At 66.7% G+C, this 13,255-nt stretch overlaps 3 protein-coding genes across 4 annotated transcripts in view; 1 reads left to right on the forward strand and 2 right to left on the reverse strand.

The window, feature by feature from the left end:
- Window positions 1-531: 531 nt before the first annotated feature.
- Window positions 532-5,525, reverse strand: ATP5F1D (ATP synthase F1 subunit delta). Of its 2 annotated transcripts, none has more exons than XM_077191546.1 (5): window positions 5,052-5,525; window positions 2,444-2,597; window positions 1,995-2,083; window positions 1,447-1,575; window positions 532-654 (listed from the first exon to the last, which is right to left on the reverse strand). In XM_077191546.1, exons 1-4 carry the CDS (start codon window positions 5,130-5,132, stop codon window positions 1,453-1,455), a joined length of 447 nt encoding a protein of 148 aa, XP_077047661.1. In that variant the 5' UTR covers window positions 5,133-5,525; the 3' UTR covers window positions 532-654; window positions 1,447-1,452. The 2 variants fall into 2 exon arrangements, with proteins under 2 accessions (XP_077047661.1, XP_054506250.2); XM_054650275.2 differs by lacking the exon at window positions 5,052-5,525 and adding an exon at window positions 3,326-3,525.
- Window positions 4,053-11,675, forward strand: CBARP (CACN subunit beta associated regulatory protein). Its single transcript, XM_054650276.2, has 10 exons — window positions 4,053-4,198; window positions 6,337-6,408; window positions 6,975-7,120; window positions 7,219-7,280; window positions 7,547-7,712; window positions 7,780-7,954; window positions 8,144-8,296; window positions 8,588-8,795; window positions 8,904-9,087; window positions 9,411-11,675. The coding sequence occupies exons 2-10, from the start codon at window positions 6,361-6,363 to the stop codon at window positions 10,588-10,590; spliced, it is 2,322 nt and encodes a 773-aa protein (XP_054506251.1). The 5' UTR covers window positions 4,053-4,198; window positions 6,337-6,360; the 3' UTR covers window positions 10,591-11,675.
- Window positions 11,676-12,126: 451 nt separating this feature from the next.
- STK11 (serine/threonine kinase 11) overlaps window positions 12,127-13,255 on the reverse strand; it is a 32,593-nt gene continuing 31,464 nt past the window's right edge. The window contains exon 10 of the mRNA XM_054650006.2: window positions 12,127-12,701. The gene's annotated coding sequence lies outside the window, so the exon portion shown is untranslated. The remainder of the gene's footprint in view (window positions 12,702-13,255) is intronic.

Raw genomic sequence — 13,255 nt, forward strand, 5'->3', positions numbered from 1 at the left:
GAGCCCTGAGGAACCCCGGGTGGCCTCCTCAGACAGGGAGCACCGAGCTCAGCAGAGCAGCTCCAGCCATCCCCAGCACGAACGGAAGCAGGAAAGATTTCCACCATGCACAGCATCTGCTTCCCTCTCCACACCAAGCCCATCTCCAGGAGCAGAGGAAGTGCCACTGGCAGCAGCAGGGGATGGGGCAGAGCCCAGCAGCTGCTGTCCAGCTGTGGGAAGCCCTGCCGTGCCAATGTGGATTCCTGAGGCCGAGGCAGAGCCAGTGCTGGGACAGGACGGCTCTGGAACAGATCTGTGCTGCTGAAATCCCACAGTCCAAGTGGTTACTGGAGATGGAGGTGGCTGGAGCACAGGGAAGGGATTATAAATCTGTCTGATGAACCTCCCAGGGGTGAATCTCCCCAGCCAAACCCCAGGGAAGTGCTGGTGACCCCTTCCCAGGGTGTATCTGCCTTGGGGCAGGAGCTGGGAACTGCTCCTGGCTGCAGCTGCAATTGCTGCCTGGGAAGAAGGCGATGTGCCACAAGAGGGGGTCACATTTCCTTTTAATTGATCAGAACCATTTCTCCACCTCCATTTGTCCTGCTCCATCTGTACAGCTGGAGAGTAGAACAGGTACAGGCTGGGAGTTCTGCATCCACAGTGGGATTCCTGCAAAACACAAAGTGGGGTCAGGTTAGCGCGGGGTGGGCTCGGCTGAGCTGCAAATCCCAATCCCAGGGCTTGGCCCCACTCCAGCTTTGCAACTGCTGTGAGTAAACACGAGCCAGCAGCTCTGCAGGACCAAAGAGCACCTGGATCAGAGATCAGGAGAGAGCAGGAGCTGCTGCCCTCCTGTGCTCCAGGCTGAGCCCGTTGGAGGCTGTCAGTGACTCACAGCCCTGCTCAGCACACACTGCTGCAATTCCTGCCTGCCAGCACGTGGGAAGGGAAGGGATGAGGCACAGTCTGTGCAGGGCAGAGCAAAAAGAGGCCACAAGGTAAGAGCCTGGCCTCACCTCCCCTGAGAATGAAGCTGTCTTTAGTGGGAGTGTGTGTGGCAGAGATCACGTGCTGCTCTCCCTGTGGGGCCCAGCATTCCTGCTCTGCCTCCAGATATGGCCAGGCCCAGTGGGGACCTGGGAACCAGTGAGACCCCAGCAGTGACCACAGCTCCCAGTCTGTCCCAGCACTGTCCACCCACCCCTGTCAGGGCTGAACTCCAGTGTCACAGCTGGGCTGGACCCCACAGTGTCACAGCCCAACCCCAGGCCCCACTGCCACCAACAGCCCCAGGTCAGCTCTGGGCTGGGGACCCCCATGAGCCCCCCCAGAGCTGAGGCCTGACCCTGGCAAGGGACAGCTGTGGTCACTGCTCCCCAAAAGCAAGGCAGATCCCCTCACCCAGCCCAGCAGGCCCTAGGGCAGGGCTGGATGCTCAGCCAGGCTGCAGGTGAACCTCACCTGGATTTACTCCAGAGCCTTTACCAGGGCTTCGTTAGCTTCTACCTTAATCTGAGCTTCTGCTTTAGCAGCTTCATCAGATGCTGCTGCCATCTCTGACACAGCTTTCTCCAGGTTGGATTTTGCAGTCTGGACATGAGGGCAGAAAGAATGTGTGTCATTGGGAGACACTGCAGGAGAGGGGACTGTCCTTCCCTCCCTCCCCTGCAGCCACTGGTCCTTCATATGGATGCCAAGGACCCACTGACTTGGGAGCCTCACAGAGCTACAGACACAGCTGTGCTGGCCCCAGACACCTTATCAGCAGGGAAGAGCTGTTCTGGAGGTGAGGACAAGGTCAGTGTCTGTCCAAGGGGTGGGAAATGGTGTGGAGATTTACAACTGCAGAGCTCCCTCTCTCCAGAGTTCACCAAGGAGGAGCCCCAAGCCTCTGATCCCAAAATGTAGTGGGGGTGCTGACACAACCCTGGGTTCTGGGCACAGGGACCCCAGAGCAGAGAAGGGGAGCAATTTCTCCACCAGGGTGGGTGAATTCTCTGGGTACTCACAGCCAGGTCCAGCATGTCCATGGTCACTGCCTCCTCTGCCAGCACCTGCACCGTGGAGTCGGCGTGGACAGTGACAGAGCCGCTGCTCACTGAGAGGCACAACACAGAGTGGGGCTCAGCCAGGGGCTCAGCCCTGGCACCCTGACCACCCTTTCCCAGAACAAATCCTCAGCCCCCTCCCGTCACATCTCCAGCATTCAGGGACTCAGCTCCCACCCCAAGGCAAGCTGGAGCAGGGGATGGACCCAGAAAACCTGAGCACAACCAAGACCTGACCCCAGCCCACGGCTCCCACATCAGCTTCCAGCAGCCCCTGTCAGGCTGGGAAAGCAGAAATCCCTGGAAGTGCACCAGGCCACACCTGGATGGGCAGAGCCTCCCTTGTGAAAGCGCCAAGAACACCATCCCCACGCACACCTTTCCTCCCCAGCTCCTCCTGCCTCGCTCACCAAAGTACTTGGTGGCCGTCCCATCCTCGGCGTGGACTGTGACAACGCCTGGCCGGAGCACCTGGAGCGTGGGGACGTGGGATGCCAGGATGCCAAAGGAGCCGGTCAGCGTGGGCACATCCACCTGCTTCACGTTGGCACCGTTGTAGAACACCTGCATGGATGAAGAGGACAAAAAAAAAGCACAGTCACCAGGGACGGGGGCATGGAGAGCCCAGGGAAGAGCCCATCCCAAGGGAGCAGCCCAGCTCCCAGCAGGTTCAGGGTGTGCCCAGGACACGCTGCACCTGCACAGGGTGGGAGCAGAGCCGGGCTCCAGAGGAGAGCTCCTGGCAAAGGCACTGGGGAAGCGTTCCCAGCTGCCAGGGGCACGGCGGGGAGGCGGCACATGGAGACACAGAGTCGGGAGTGGGCGAGAGGCGCCGGGAGCAGCCTGGGAAGCGCGTGGGGAGCCCGGAGCTGCCGTCCCCGCTGCGGCCCACGCTGCCGGGCTGTCCCTGTCCCCAGCGCCCTGCCCCGGGGACAGCCTGGCAGGCACAGCGGGGGCGGACCGGCCGTGTCCCGCTCCAGGCCGGGCCCGGCAGCCACAGCGGGTCCGGCAGCGCGGCTGGAGGGGCTGGAGCGGCCTCGGGCGGGCCCGGGAGCGCTGCGGCGGGGACCGAGCGCCCGGGCAGGCGGGCAAGGCCCGAGGTCAGGGCCAAGGTCAGGGCCGGGGACAGCCCGGGGACAGCCCGGCCGTGCCCCGGGAAGCGCAGAGCCCCCGGGAGCGGACAGCCCCGCGGTGGCAGCAGCACCGCCCGCGGCCCGCCCGCTCCGAGCCCTCAGGGGACACCGGGCGAGGCGGGGGCGGGGGCACCGGGACCGGGGCCGCGGCGGGCATACCTGTGTGGGTGAGGCGAAGGTGAAGGCCATGGCAGCGGGGCCGCCGGCGGCGGGATCGGCATAGCCGCGGGAGGGGGGCAGCGGCAGCGAGGGGCGGGCGAGGCGAAGGAAGCGGCGAGCGCAGAACATCGCGGCCATGGCGGCGGCGGCGGCAGCGGCGGCGGCGCGGGGCAGGCCGGGACGGCGGCGGACCACAGCTCCCGACGCGCCCCGCGCGCCGCCCGGCGGAGGAAAAGCGCGCTGCACCGCATGGCCTTATGGGAGTTGTAGTCTCTCCCGTGCCCGCCGAGTGCCGTGGTGCTGGGCGGGGGGGCCCGCTCCGCCTCCGCACCGAGGGGCAGCCGCGCCCCCGGGCCCGGTCCGGCCGTGCCCCAGCGGCTCCGGGACAGCGGTGGGCACAGGGATGCAGGCAGGGGTACAGGCAGGAATGCAGGCAGGGATGCAGGCAGGGATGGTGCGGGCAGGACTGGTACAGACAGCTGCGAGGGCAGGAGTGCAGGCAGCGCTGGTGTAGGCAAGGCTGGTGCAGGCAGGGATGCGAGCAGGAGCGCTGTCAGGGCTGGAGCAGGCAGCGGTGTAGTCAGGCAGGGATAAAAGCAGCGGTGCAGGCAGAGGTGCGGGAAGGGGCGCAGGCAGGACTCAGACAGGACTGCGGGACAGGCAGGGGAGCAGGGGGTACGGGCAGGGGAGCGGGGGGTACGGGCAGGGGAGCGGGGGGTACGGGCAGGGCTGGTGCAGGCAGGGCTGGGGCAGCCCCTGTCCCCACGTGACGCCCGCGCCGCGCGGGGGCGGCTCCGGTTCATTCATAAATCCCGGGGCCGCCCCGCCGCACCGAGCGCAGCGGCGGCGATGGAGCCCCGGTCTCGGTTGTAGGTGAGTGTCTGGTTCCGGCGCCTCGCGATAGCCTCTATCGCGACATAGGGAGCCGGCCCGGCCGAGGGGAGACCATTACTCCCTATCGCGCGTAGAGGTCCCGGGGGCTCCTGCCTCGCTGTCACCAGCCCTGTCACCAGCTCTGCCTGCATCCCTTATTCCTGTCCCACATCTCTGCTCGCATCCCTCGTCGCTCATCCTCCATCCGTGTCTCCATCCGTGCCCCACATTCCTGCCTGCATCCCGCATCCCTGCCTGCATCCCGCATCCCTGCCTCCATCCCCGCCCCACATCCCTGACTGCATCCCTGTCACCAGGCTGGGGCGCGGGGCTGCAGCCTCAGGGGGGCAGAGCGGGTTCCCCGCCACGGCCCCAGCCCAGCCCCGGTCCAGCCGGCCCCCGTGGGTCGCACACACGCGTGGGGAGCAGCACCGGCCCGCCCCCCGCACCCCTTCCCACGTGCGGAGGCGCGGCACCACCGGGATCCCCCGGCCCCGAGCCCCCGCCCCGGGCACTGGCGGCGACCGCGGGTCCCGCCCCGTGTCCCCCCCGGGGGGGACAGCCCGGGGACCGGCCCCCTCCTCCAGACAATGGCCGTCCTGTTCCTGTCGGGTCGCCATGGAGACGGGATTCCTCCATGATGGGGAACAGGAGGGACATTCTTCCCGCTCCCCCCGGCCCCCCGCTCCCCCTGCCTCGGGCCTGAGGGTGCCCCACAGGGATCCCGCCCGTGGGGCGCCCATCCCGCGTGGAGCCGCAGCCCCCTCGCCCGGGGTCCCCCCATGTGGTCGGAAGCGGGACCCCCCCACACCCCTTTACCCTTTCTCGGGGGTCTCAGGGTGGGTCCCCTCACCTCGTGCTGCGTCCCACCAGCTTGGAGAGGCGTGAGGGCCGGTGTAGGAACGGGGGGGTCTCTGCCTCGGGAGCCCCCCATCACCCCGATATCCCTCCAAGGGGTTGATACCCCGACCTATGCCAGGGCTGCCCTCAGCCATCGCTGTCCCTCGCTGCCAGCTGCGACACGGCCACCCCTGCGCTGTCCCCACGAGTGACAGTCCCCACCCCTTCACGGGCTCCATTCACATTTTTCACTGACCTAATTTTGAGCGGCTTCCAAGCGCCCACCCCTGCCCGCTCTGGGGGTCCCCGACACAGCATTGCCCACCCGGATCAGCCCCTTCAGCAGCCTGGGGACACACGGAGGGGACACATGGAGGGACACACGGAGGGACACACGGAGGGGACACATGGAGGGACACACAGAGGGACACACGGAGGGGACACACGACCTCGCAGCGGGAGCTGGAGCTCGGAAGCCCCCGGGAAGGGCCAGACACGCGGGAGGGTGATGAGGTCCCTGCCGGGTCCCCAAAGGCCGCGGAGGAGGGGAGAGGAGGGCAGTGGGACCCCAGTCCCGGCGGCTCTCGGTCCCCAGGAGCTCGGCCCGGTCCCCCCGGCCCCTCGGTGTCCCCCCCCCGCGCGGACAGCCCGGTGACGGAGCCGCTCTCGGGATGACTCACGAGCGTCACCCGTCGCGCTCCGGCGACACCCACGCCACGAGCTGTGGGGCGGCCGCTGCCCCCCGTCCCTGCCGGGAGCCCCAGCGCGGCTCCCCCCGAGCTCCCGCGGGCAGGGGTCCCCCCCAGGGGGCTGCGTTTGGCCCCCGGGGACGGCAGCGCGGTGTCACCCCCGACCTGGGGCAGGGATTTCACCCCCCTGGCCAGCTCTGGCCCCTGGCATTGGCCACGGTTTGGGGGCTCCGGCCCCAGCCGGGCGTGGGGACCGCGGCCGCCTCTTCGCGGGGCCGGGGGTGGTGCCCACACGAGTCTGGGGGCTCAGGGGCTCCCTGGGGAGGGGCAGCGGTTCTGCCCTCTCCTCCCCATCTCTCCATCCGTCCATCCCTGCTTCGCTCCTGACCACACCCTCCATCCCTTCATCCTTCCCCTGAGCACACCCTCCCTTCATCCCTCCATCCCGGTCCCTCCCTCCATCTCTCCATCCCGGTCCCTCCCTCCCGGTCCCTCCCGGCAGCTCCGCACCGCGGTGCCGGGCAGGGGCCGGGCAGGAGCCGCCGCTGCCGCCCCCGGCCCGGCCCCACCGTCCCGGCCGGTGCCTCCCTCCGTCTCCCCCCGCCCCAGGACACGCTCGGGCCGGGACAGACCATGAGCGATGACCCAACACCCTGGGACAACGCGACCGAGAGCGCCACGGTGAGTGCTGCCTGTCCCTGCCTGCCCTGCCTGCCTCTGGCGCCCCTCCCCGAGCCGCCAGCATGGGGGTCCCGCGGGAGGGGGATTCATGGTGGGAGCTGTGGGATTCTCGTGGGAAGGGGGATTCATGGTCGGAGCTGTGGGATTCTCGTGGCTTCCGTGGGGCTGGCGTCTTCGCTCGGGTGGGGACGGCAGCAGCCCCGCTGTCACCCCCTGCTCTGCCAGCGCTGGGAGTGGGTGACAGTTCCCAGTGCTCTGTGTCCTGCTGGGATGCTCTGGGGGTGCGGGGGGTCCGGGGGCCTGGGCGCTGCTGCCGCATCAGCCCCTCTCCCCCGGCTGGGGCAGGGTTGGGGGTCCTCTCGCCGTCCCCATCCCCATCCCCAAGCCGGTTCCCACTCGCACTCGGCGCGGGGGCTGGGTCGGCTCAGCCTCCCCGGTTGCCGTTGCCGTGGTGCAGGCAGGGCCCGGGGGCGGCGGGGGGCGGCGGCTCCGGGGGCAGCGCTGGCGTCAGCGCGGCGGGGGCAGCTTCGGGCTGGGCCGGGGCTCAGCCCCTCGGCCCCGGGCAGGCGGTGCCCGGCGAGGTGTCCCCTCAGGATGGGTACGTGCTGCTCCTCGCCCTGCTCTCCATCTTCATCGGGGGCACCCTGGTCCTGCTCTCGGGCATCCTGATCATCTGCCGCCGCTGCTGCGAGGCCGATCGCCGGCACTCCAGGTGGGCGAGGGGTGACTCTGCTGTCCCCGGGGTGTGTGGCACTGCACGGAGGGTCGGGGGGACTGGCACGGGCACCTCTGACCCTCCTCCCCCTTCAGAGCCAGCGATGATCCCGAGAAAACCAACACCACTTACCTGGATGACTCGCAGCAGGCACAGGGTGAGTGACACGGGTGCTGTGCTCATCCCCCCAAATTGTATCCTGAATTCTGGGGAGGGGGGTGAGGCAGCTCCTGGGCCCTCCCAAGGGGAGCAGTGACCACCACACACCCCCTGTGCCCTCCATTGTCCATCCCTGGCAGCTGGGAGCAGGGAATTCCTGGCTGGCATTGAGGCCATGAGTGCAACAAGTTTGCCAAGGCTCAGCTGGGGAAGCTGGGGTACAGCACGGTGGGGGGAGCTGGTTGCTGACCCCCTTCTCTGCAGATATCACTGGCAAAGCGGAGGACCCTGAGTGCCTGTCATCCTCCAGCTACCGGGATGCAGAGAGTGAGAGGTTCCTGTCCTCCAGCTCCTCCACTGCCCGGCGCGTCTCCTTCAACGAGGCCGCGCTCTTTGACCAGGGCAAGAAAACCCAGGAGAAGGGGAGGAGGTGAAGCTCTGGGCCGAGGGGGGGACAGGGGGTTGGGGCTGCCCCTCCTGACCCGGCTGTCCCACAGGTACACACTGACAGAGGGGGATTTCCACCACCTGAAGAACGCCCGCCTGACTCACCTGCACCTCCCGCCGCCTGCCCTCAAGATTGTCACCATCCACGAGTGTGAATCCAGCGAGAACAGCCTGGCCATGACCCCCCGCCTGCCCCCGCCCAAGCCTGGTCTTGCCATCTTCCAGGTGAGCTTTCAGTGCCCGAGGGACAGATGGGACACCCAGGCATCCTGCAGCACCCCAGGGAGGCACTGCTGGGCCCAGGGTGGGAGTCTCGGGGCATTGCTGGAAGTAGAGCCAGGAGGTGCTGGGGTGCAGGGGCCCCTCTTTGTCCCCAGCTTCGTGCAGACCCCCTGAGCGTGCTCTGCCTTGCAGCCCCCCGCGGGAGCCCTGCCCCGGCCAGTGCTCCCCAGCCATGCCGTGGGCCCCAGCTCTGCCCTGCCCGGGGACACCTACAACTCCACCGTGGACACCAGCTTCACAGAGGCCAGCCCGTCCGCCTCCTCCGACTCCGGGGAGGGGCCTTCGGTGAGTGCTGGGGCGGAGGGGGCCGGGACTGGGCAGGGGAAGGGGCTCCCAAGGGTTCTGTCCTGCTCCCTCCCTGCTCCCCCGGATCCCATCCCTGCCCCCTCGCTCCGTGCCAGGGCTCAGGGAGAGACGTGGGCATCCAGCTAGAAACAGGCTCTGCTCCCTGCCCCGGGGGACATTTGTGCATCTGCTGCAGCCCAGCTCTGACAAAGGAGCCGAGTGGGATGCGGGGGGGCTGGGGAGGCATGCTTGGGTCCGAGCGGGCACTCACGGCCCCCCCGGCCCCCCCAGTTCACAGCAGCACCCAGGAGCGGGAAGGCGGCTGGGGGAGGCAGTGCCGGCCCCGGGGAGCCCCCCCCGACCCCTCCCCAGGGCACCGTCCTGCAGTTCTTCACCCGCCTGCGCCGCCACGCCAGCCTGGACGGGGCCAGCCCCTACTTCAGGATCAAGAAGTGGAAGCTGGAGAGCACCCAGCGCGCGTCCAGCCTGGACACCAGAGGTGGGGGTCAGCGGGAGGGCTGTGCAGGCTGGGGGGACACGTGTGGGTGGGTCGGGGGCTGCTGCTGCCGGTTGGGTTGTGCCCCCAGCCCTGCCCTGCGCCCCCCAGGATCCCCCAAGCGGCGGCAGTTTCAGAGGCAGCGGGCGGCCAGCGAGAGCATGGACCAGGAGGACCGGGACCCGCACCAGACCGACATCATCCAGTACATTGCCCACACGGACGACGTGTCCTTCCACCCCGCGGGGGGCCCCTTCCTGCCCTCCCCCGCCAGCCCCCCACCCTCTCTCGGCAGGTATTTTTCAGTAGATAAGAGGGGACGGGGATGGGTGAGCCGGGCACCGGGAAGGCACCGAGGGATCCCGCGCTGCCCTGGGCTTGGGGTGCTCCCACCTCTGCGGCTCTGGTGGGGCAACCGGGTCCGGGGTGAGGGGTCTGGGGGGCGCTGGTGATGGGGAGGTTGGGTTGGGTTGGGGCATGGGCACGGTGCTGGCAACAGCATGGAGGAGCGGGTGGCCCCACGGCGCTGCTGTGGAGCCCGCAGGGGCTGGGCTGGCACATCCCTGCCCGTCACCTGCGGGGTCTGTCCCTGACGTGACACCGGGGTGCTGCCCGCAGGCTAGAGCCAGGCGAGGGGGGCGCGGGCAGCCCCGGCGAGCCCAGCGTGCCCGAGCAGCCCAGCGCCTACCACGACATCTGGAGCCTGCGCGCCTCGCTGGAGCTGTACGCGGCCTCCGAGCGCAGCAACGACCAGGACTCGGTGCGCAGCGACGGAGGGGACAGCGTGTCCTCCGCCAGCGGCGTGCCCCCCTGCCCTTCCCCTTCCCTGGATGAGCCCGAAGGCCCCGAGGAGAAGTTCTGGGGTCGGCCCAAGGCGGAGGAGTCGGAGCCCGGCACACGCAAGCTGCTGCAGATGGACAGCGGCTACGCCTCCATCGAGGCGCCCAGCCGGGGGGGCGAGGAGGGTCCCCCCAAGGACCAGACAGCCTCCGAGAAGCGCATTTGCTTCACCAGCGCCGGGCGGAAAGGAACCATCTTCGAGAGCTTTGAGGGCAGGGAGCCGGAGGAGGAGGAAGATGAGGAAGAGGAGGAGGGCGGGAGCACCACCCTGGGCGCAGCGGGTGGGGGGGGACACCTCCGTCCCCACAGCCCCCTGGCCTGGTCCCCGTACGGGCAGATGTTCCCGGGCCGGGAGGGGCTGCCCCGGCGGGACTACAGCATCGACGAGAAGACGGACGCGCTGTTCAACGCCTTCGTGCGCCACGACCCCCAGTTCGACGAGTCCCCGCTGCGGGGCAAGCACCGCTCCCGCACCCACCTGCGCAAGCAGTGGCAGCACACGAAGCAGTTCAGCGACCCCGGCGTGCGGTACCCGGCGCTGGAGCGGCACCGGACGCCCCTGCGCCGCGGCGACAGCGCCAACTACCCGCTGGACTCGCGGTTCCACAGCCCCCTGCCCCGCATCGTCAGCGCCGGCGACGAGGAGGCAGCAGAGGCGTCCGATGGGGTCCCCCCTGCCCCGGCGCTGCCTGACCCCGAGATCCAGGTGATCGTGGAGGAGCCCGGAGAGGCGGCCCCCGAGCCCAAGGCTGGCTCTGAGCCCCCTGAGGACGATGACTGCCCCGGCTCCGGCAGGTGCTTGGGGCTGGGCTCCGGCTCGGAGCTGATGGACAAGATCGCGGGCGGCCTGGAGGAGCGGCTCTATGGGCACCTGAGGAAAGCGGCCGAGAGAGAGACCCCCGAGTGCACGGTGGCCGTGGCTGCCAGTGATGCCTCCCCCGACCACAGCACGGTCTAGGCCCAGCACGAAGGGGAGAGACCCCGGCACAGGGGGGGCTCGGCCCCCAGCAGGGTTCAGGGCTTCATCCCCTCCTGCTGCCGGCACCGGGTGCGGGAAGGGGGTCCCGGCCCAGGCCAGGAGGGCGCGTGGGGACCCCTGGCTGTAACCTCAGCACGGGGGTCCGGTAGCGTGGGGTGGCCGAGCCCCCCGGCTCCCGGGAGCGAGGGCCTGGGCTGGGGGAGCCCCGGGGGTCGGGGCACGGTGGAGAAGCCGAGCGTTGGCCGGGGGTCAGCGCTGAGGGACTTTGCTGAAGCCCCCGGAGCACCTTGGCTCTCCCCTCTCTCCGAGGTTTTACAAGCAATAAGCCTCTCATCCGGCCGGGAATGTCCCCGCCAGGAAGGGGCCGGAGCTGGGTGTCCCCAGCGGTGCCACCCTGGCCAGGGGGCGGTTTGGGGAGGGGCAGTCACCTCCTCAATCCCAAACCCCCTCCCCACAAGGTCTGCAGGGAGCCTGGGATCTAAACTGGAAGCAGGGGGATTTTGGAGGGGCTCAAGCTCCTCCTGGGGGGCCCCCAGAGTGGCAGCCCAAGGGTTTGGGGGGAAGGATCAGCCCCGGGGACCCCAAAAATACCCCCCAGAGGGGTGGGGGTGCCCGGTGCCTGCCCCTGGTGCTGCCCCCCGGCCCAGGGGACAGGGTGAGAGCAGAGAGGGGCATCCCCAGCATGGGCTGTGGGTGACCCCCACCACACCCCAGGGGCTCAGTGGGGGCTCAAGGGTATTTATTGATTTTTACAGAGGCGGCTGCTGCTCCGTGGGGGAGGCGGGGCGGGGGGGGGTGTTCACTTTTTATTGGGTTTTTATTTGTGTTTCAAAGGATGGATGAAAAAAAGAGGAAAAAAAAAAAGAAACTGCCCCAGCTCAGCCCTGGCTGTGGCACCTGGGACTCGGCAGCGGGAGGGGGACAGGCAGGGCCCCCCCAAACCCCCATTGCATGCGAGTAGAGGCCGGGTTGCCCCTTCCCTCTGTGCAGGCTCTGCCCAAAGCTCTCCCTCCATCACCTCTGCGTTTTTAAGTCTATAAACAAAGGAGAAAAACCAAAAGCAACCGCGACATCTCTGAGCTCTTTTCTTACCTTCTGGGGGTGGGATGGTGGGGACAGGGGGGGCTCCGGGCCTGGCATTGCCCCACGAGTGCAGGGTTTGCCTGGGGGGGCTGTGCCCTTCCAAAAGGAAAAGGAAAAGGAAAAGGAGGAGGGGGTGATCATACCCCTGACCCCGCCTGCTGCAGGAGGAAGGACATGAAACCCACCTGCTGTTTTCACTTTATTTTTCTTTAAAAAAGAAAAAAAAAAAAAAGAAAAAAAAAAAGGAAAAAAAAAAAAAGGGGGGGGAGAAAAGCAAAAAAAAAAAAAAAAAAAAAAAGGCAGAAAAAAAAGCCAAGTGGCTGCCACCACCCTGATCCCTTTGGAGCCCAGATTCCTCCCAAGCTCTGAGCCCTTCCTGGGCCCTGTTCCCTTCTGAGCCCCTCCGAGCCCCCGTGCAGCATGCAGGTGTAATAGAGTTCTGCTTTGTTTTAATACCTGGATTTTTTTGGGGTTTTTTTTCCTCATCTGGTTTATTTTAACACATCACGATGTGTAGGAATCTCTAAATATACCGCAAATATAAACAAAACAAAAAACAAACAAACAAAAAAATAAAACAACAAAAAAAAAAAGAGAGAGGAAAATATATAATATATAACAGTAGTCTAAAACATAAAGTGCACGGCAATGGCTTTGCACGACTCTACACGGCCAGGGGGCCTTGACCCCTCATCCCACCCTTCCCATCGCAAAATTAAAAACAGAATCAGTGTCTTGATTGGCAAAGAGTGATCGGGGGGAAGGGGGCAGCGTCCTGGCAGCCGCAGAGTTCAACTCCCAGGTGTCCGATGGGGAGGAGGGTGTGGCCACTGCAGCTTCTGTGTCCTGGCGCTGGCCGGAGCAGGGGGTGCGGGGAGGGAAGGAAGGGGGGGCTCCTTGGTTGGTTTCTTCTGGTTTCCTTTTGGATTGCAAGCACAGTCCAGTCCCAGGAGAGAGGCAGAGCTGGGGCAAGGAGGGGGACACAGGCTGGCCCGGGCCCAGGGATGCTGTGGGGAGAACAGAGAGAAGGGGGTTAGGGATGGCAGGGGCTGCCCAGTTCAGGGTGCTGGTTCTGCTCCTGCCCTGCACCCTGCCCTGGGATGGGAGTGAGGGGCTCGGGATCCCTGTGCTGTCCCTGGAAGGTTTTAGGGAGGTCCCTCAGCCAGGTGAGCCCAGACCTGCCCGAAGCAAAACCCCTGAGGAGAAATCAGTGCCAAGGAATGTCATGTATGCCAAGCAGAGGAGCATTCCCTTCCTTCAAAAGGTTTCTAGGCTAAGGGGGGGAGTGACCCAGCCAGGTTCAGGCAGCAGCTGAGCAGGAAGGGGCAGGAGGAGCAGCGGGTCCTGGGGAGCCCCATCCCAGGCTCCGGCTGCACTGACTCCCCGCAGGTGACTCACTGCCCCCATGAATTAAAGATGGAGCTGCCACGGGCCTCTGACAGCTGCAGGGGGAGGATCCGGCTTTTATTTCGGGCTTTTTTCACACCACAAAGCTGGTCGTGATCCAGGAGATAACAGAGCTCAGCCCCAGCAGCGCCGTGACGAGCATGAGGCCGGGGGC

Source organism: Agelaius phoeniceus, chromosome 29 (genome assembly GCF_051311805.1).
Source record: "Agelaius phoeniceus isolate bAgePho1 chromosome 29, bAgePho1.hap1, whole genome shotgun sequence".
NCBI lineage: Eukaryota > Metazoa > Chordata > Aves > Passeriformes > Icteridae > Agelaius > Agelaius phoeniceus.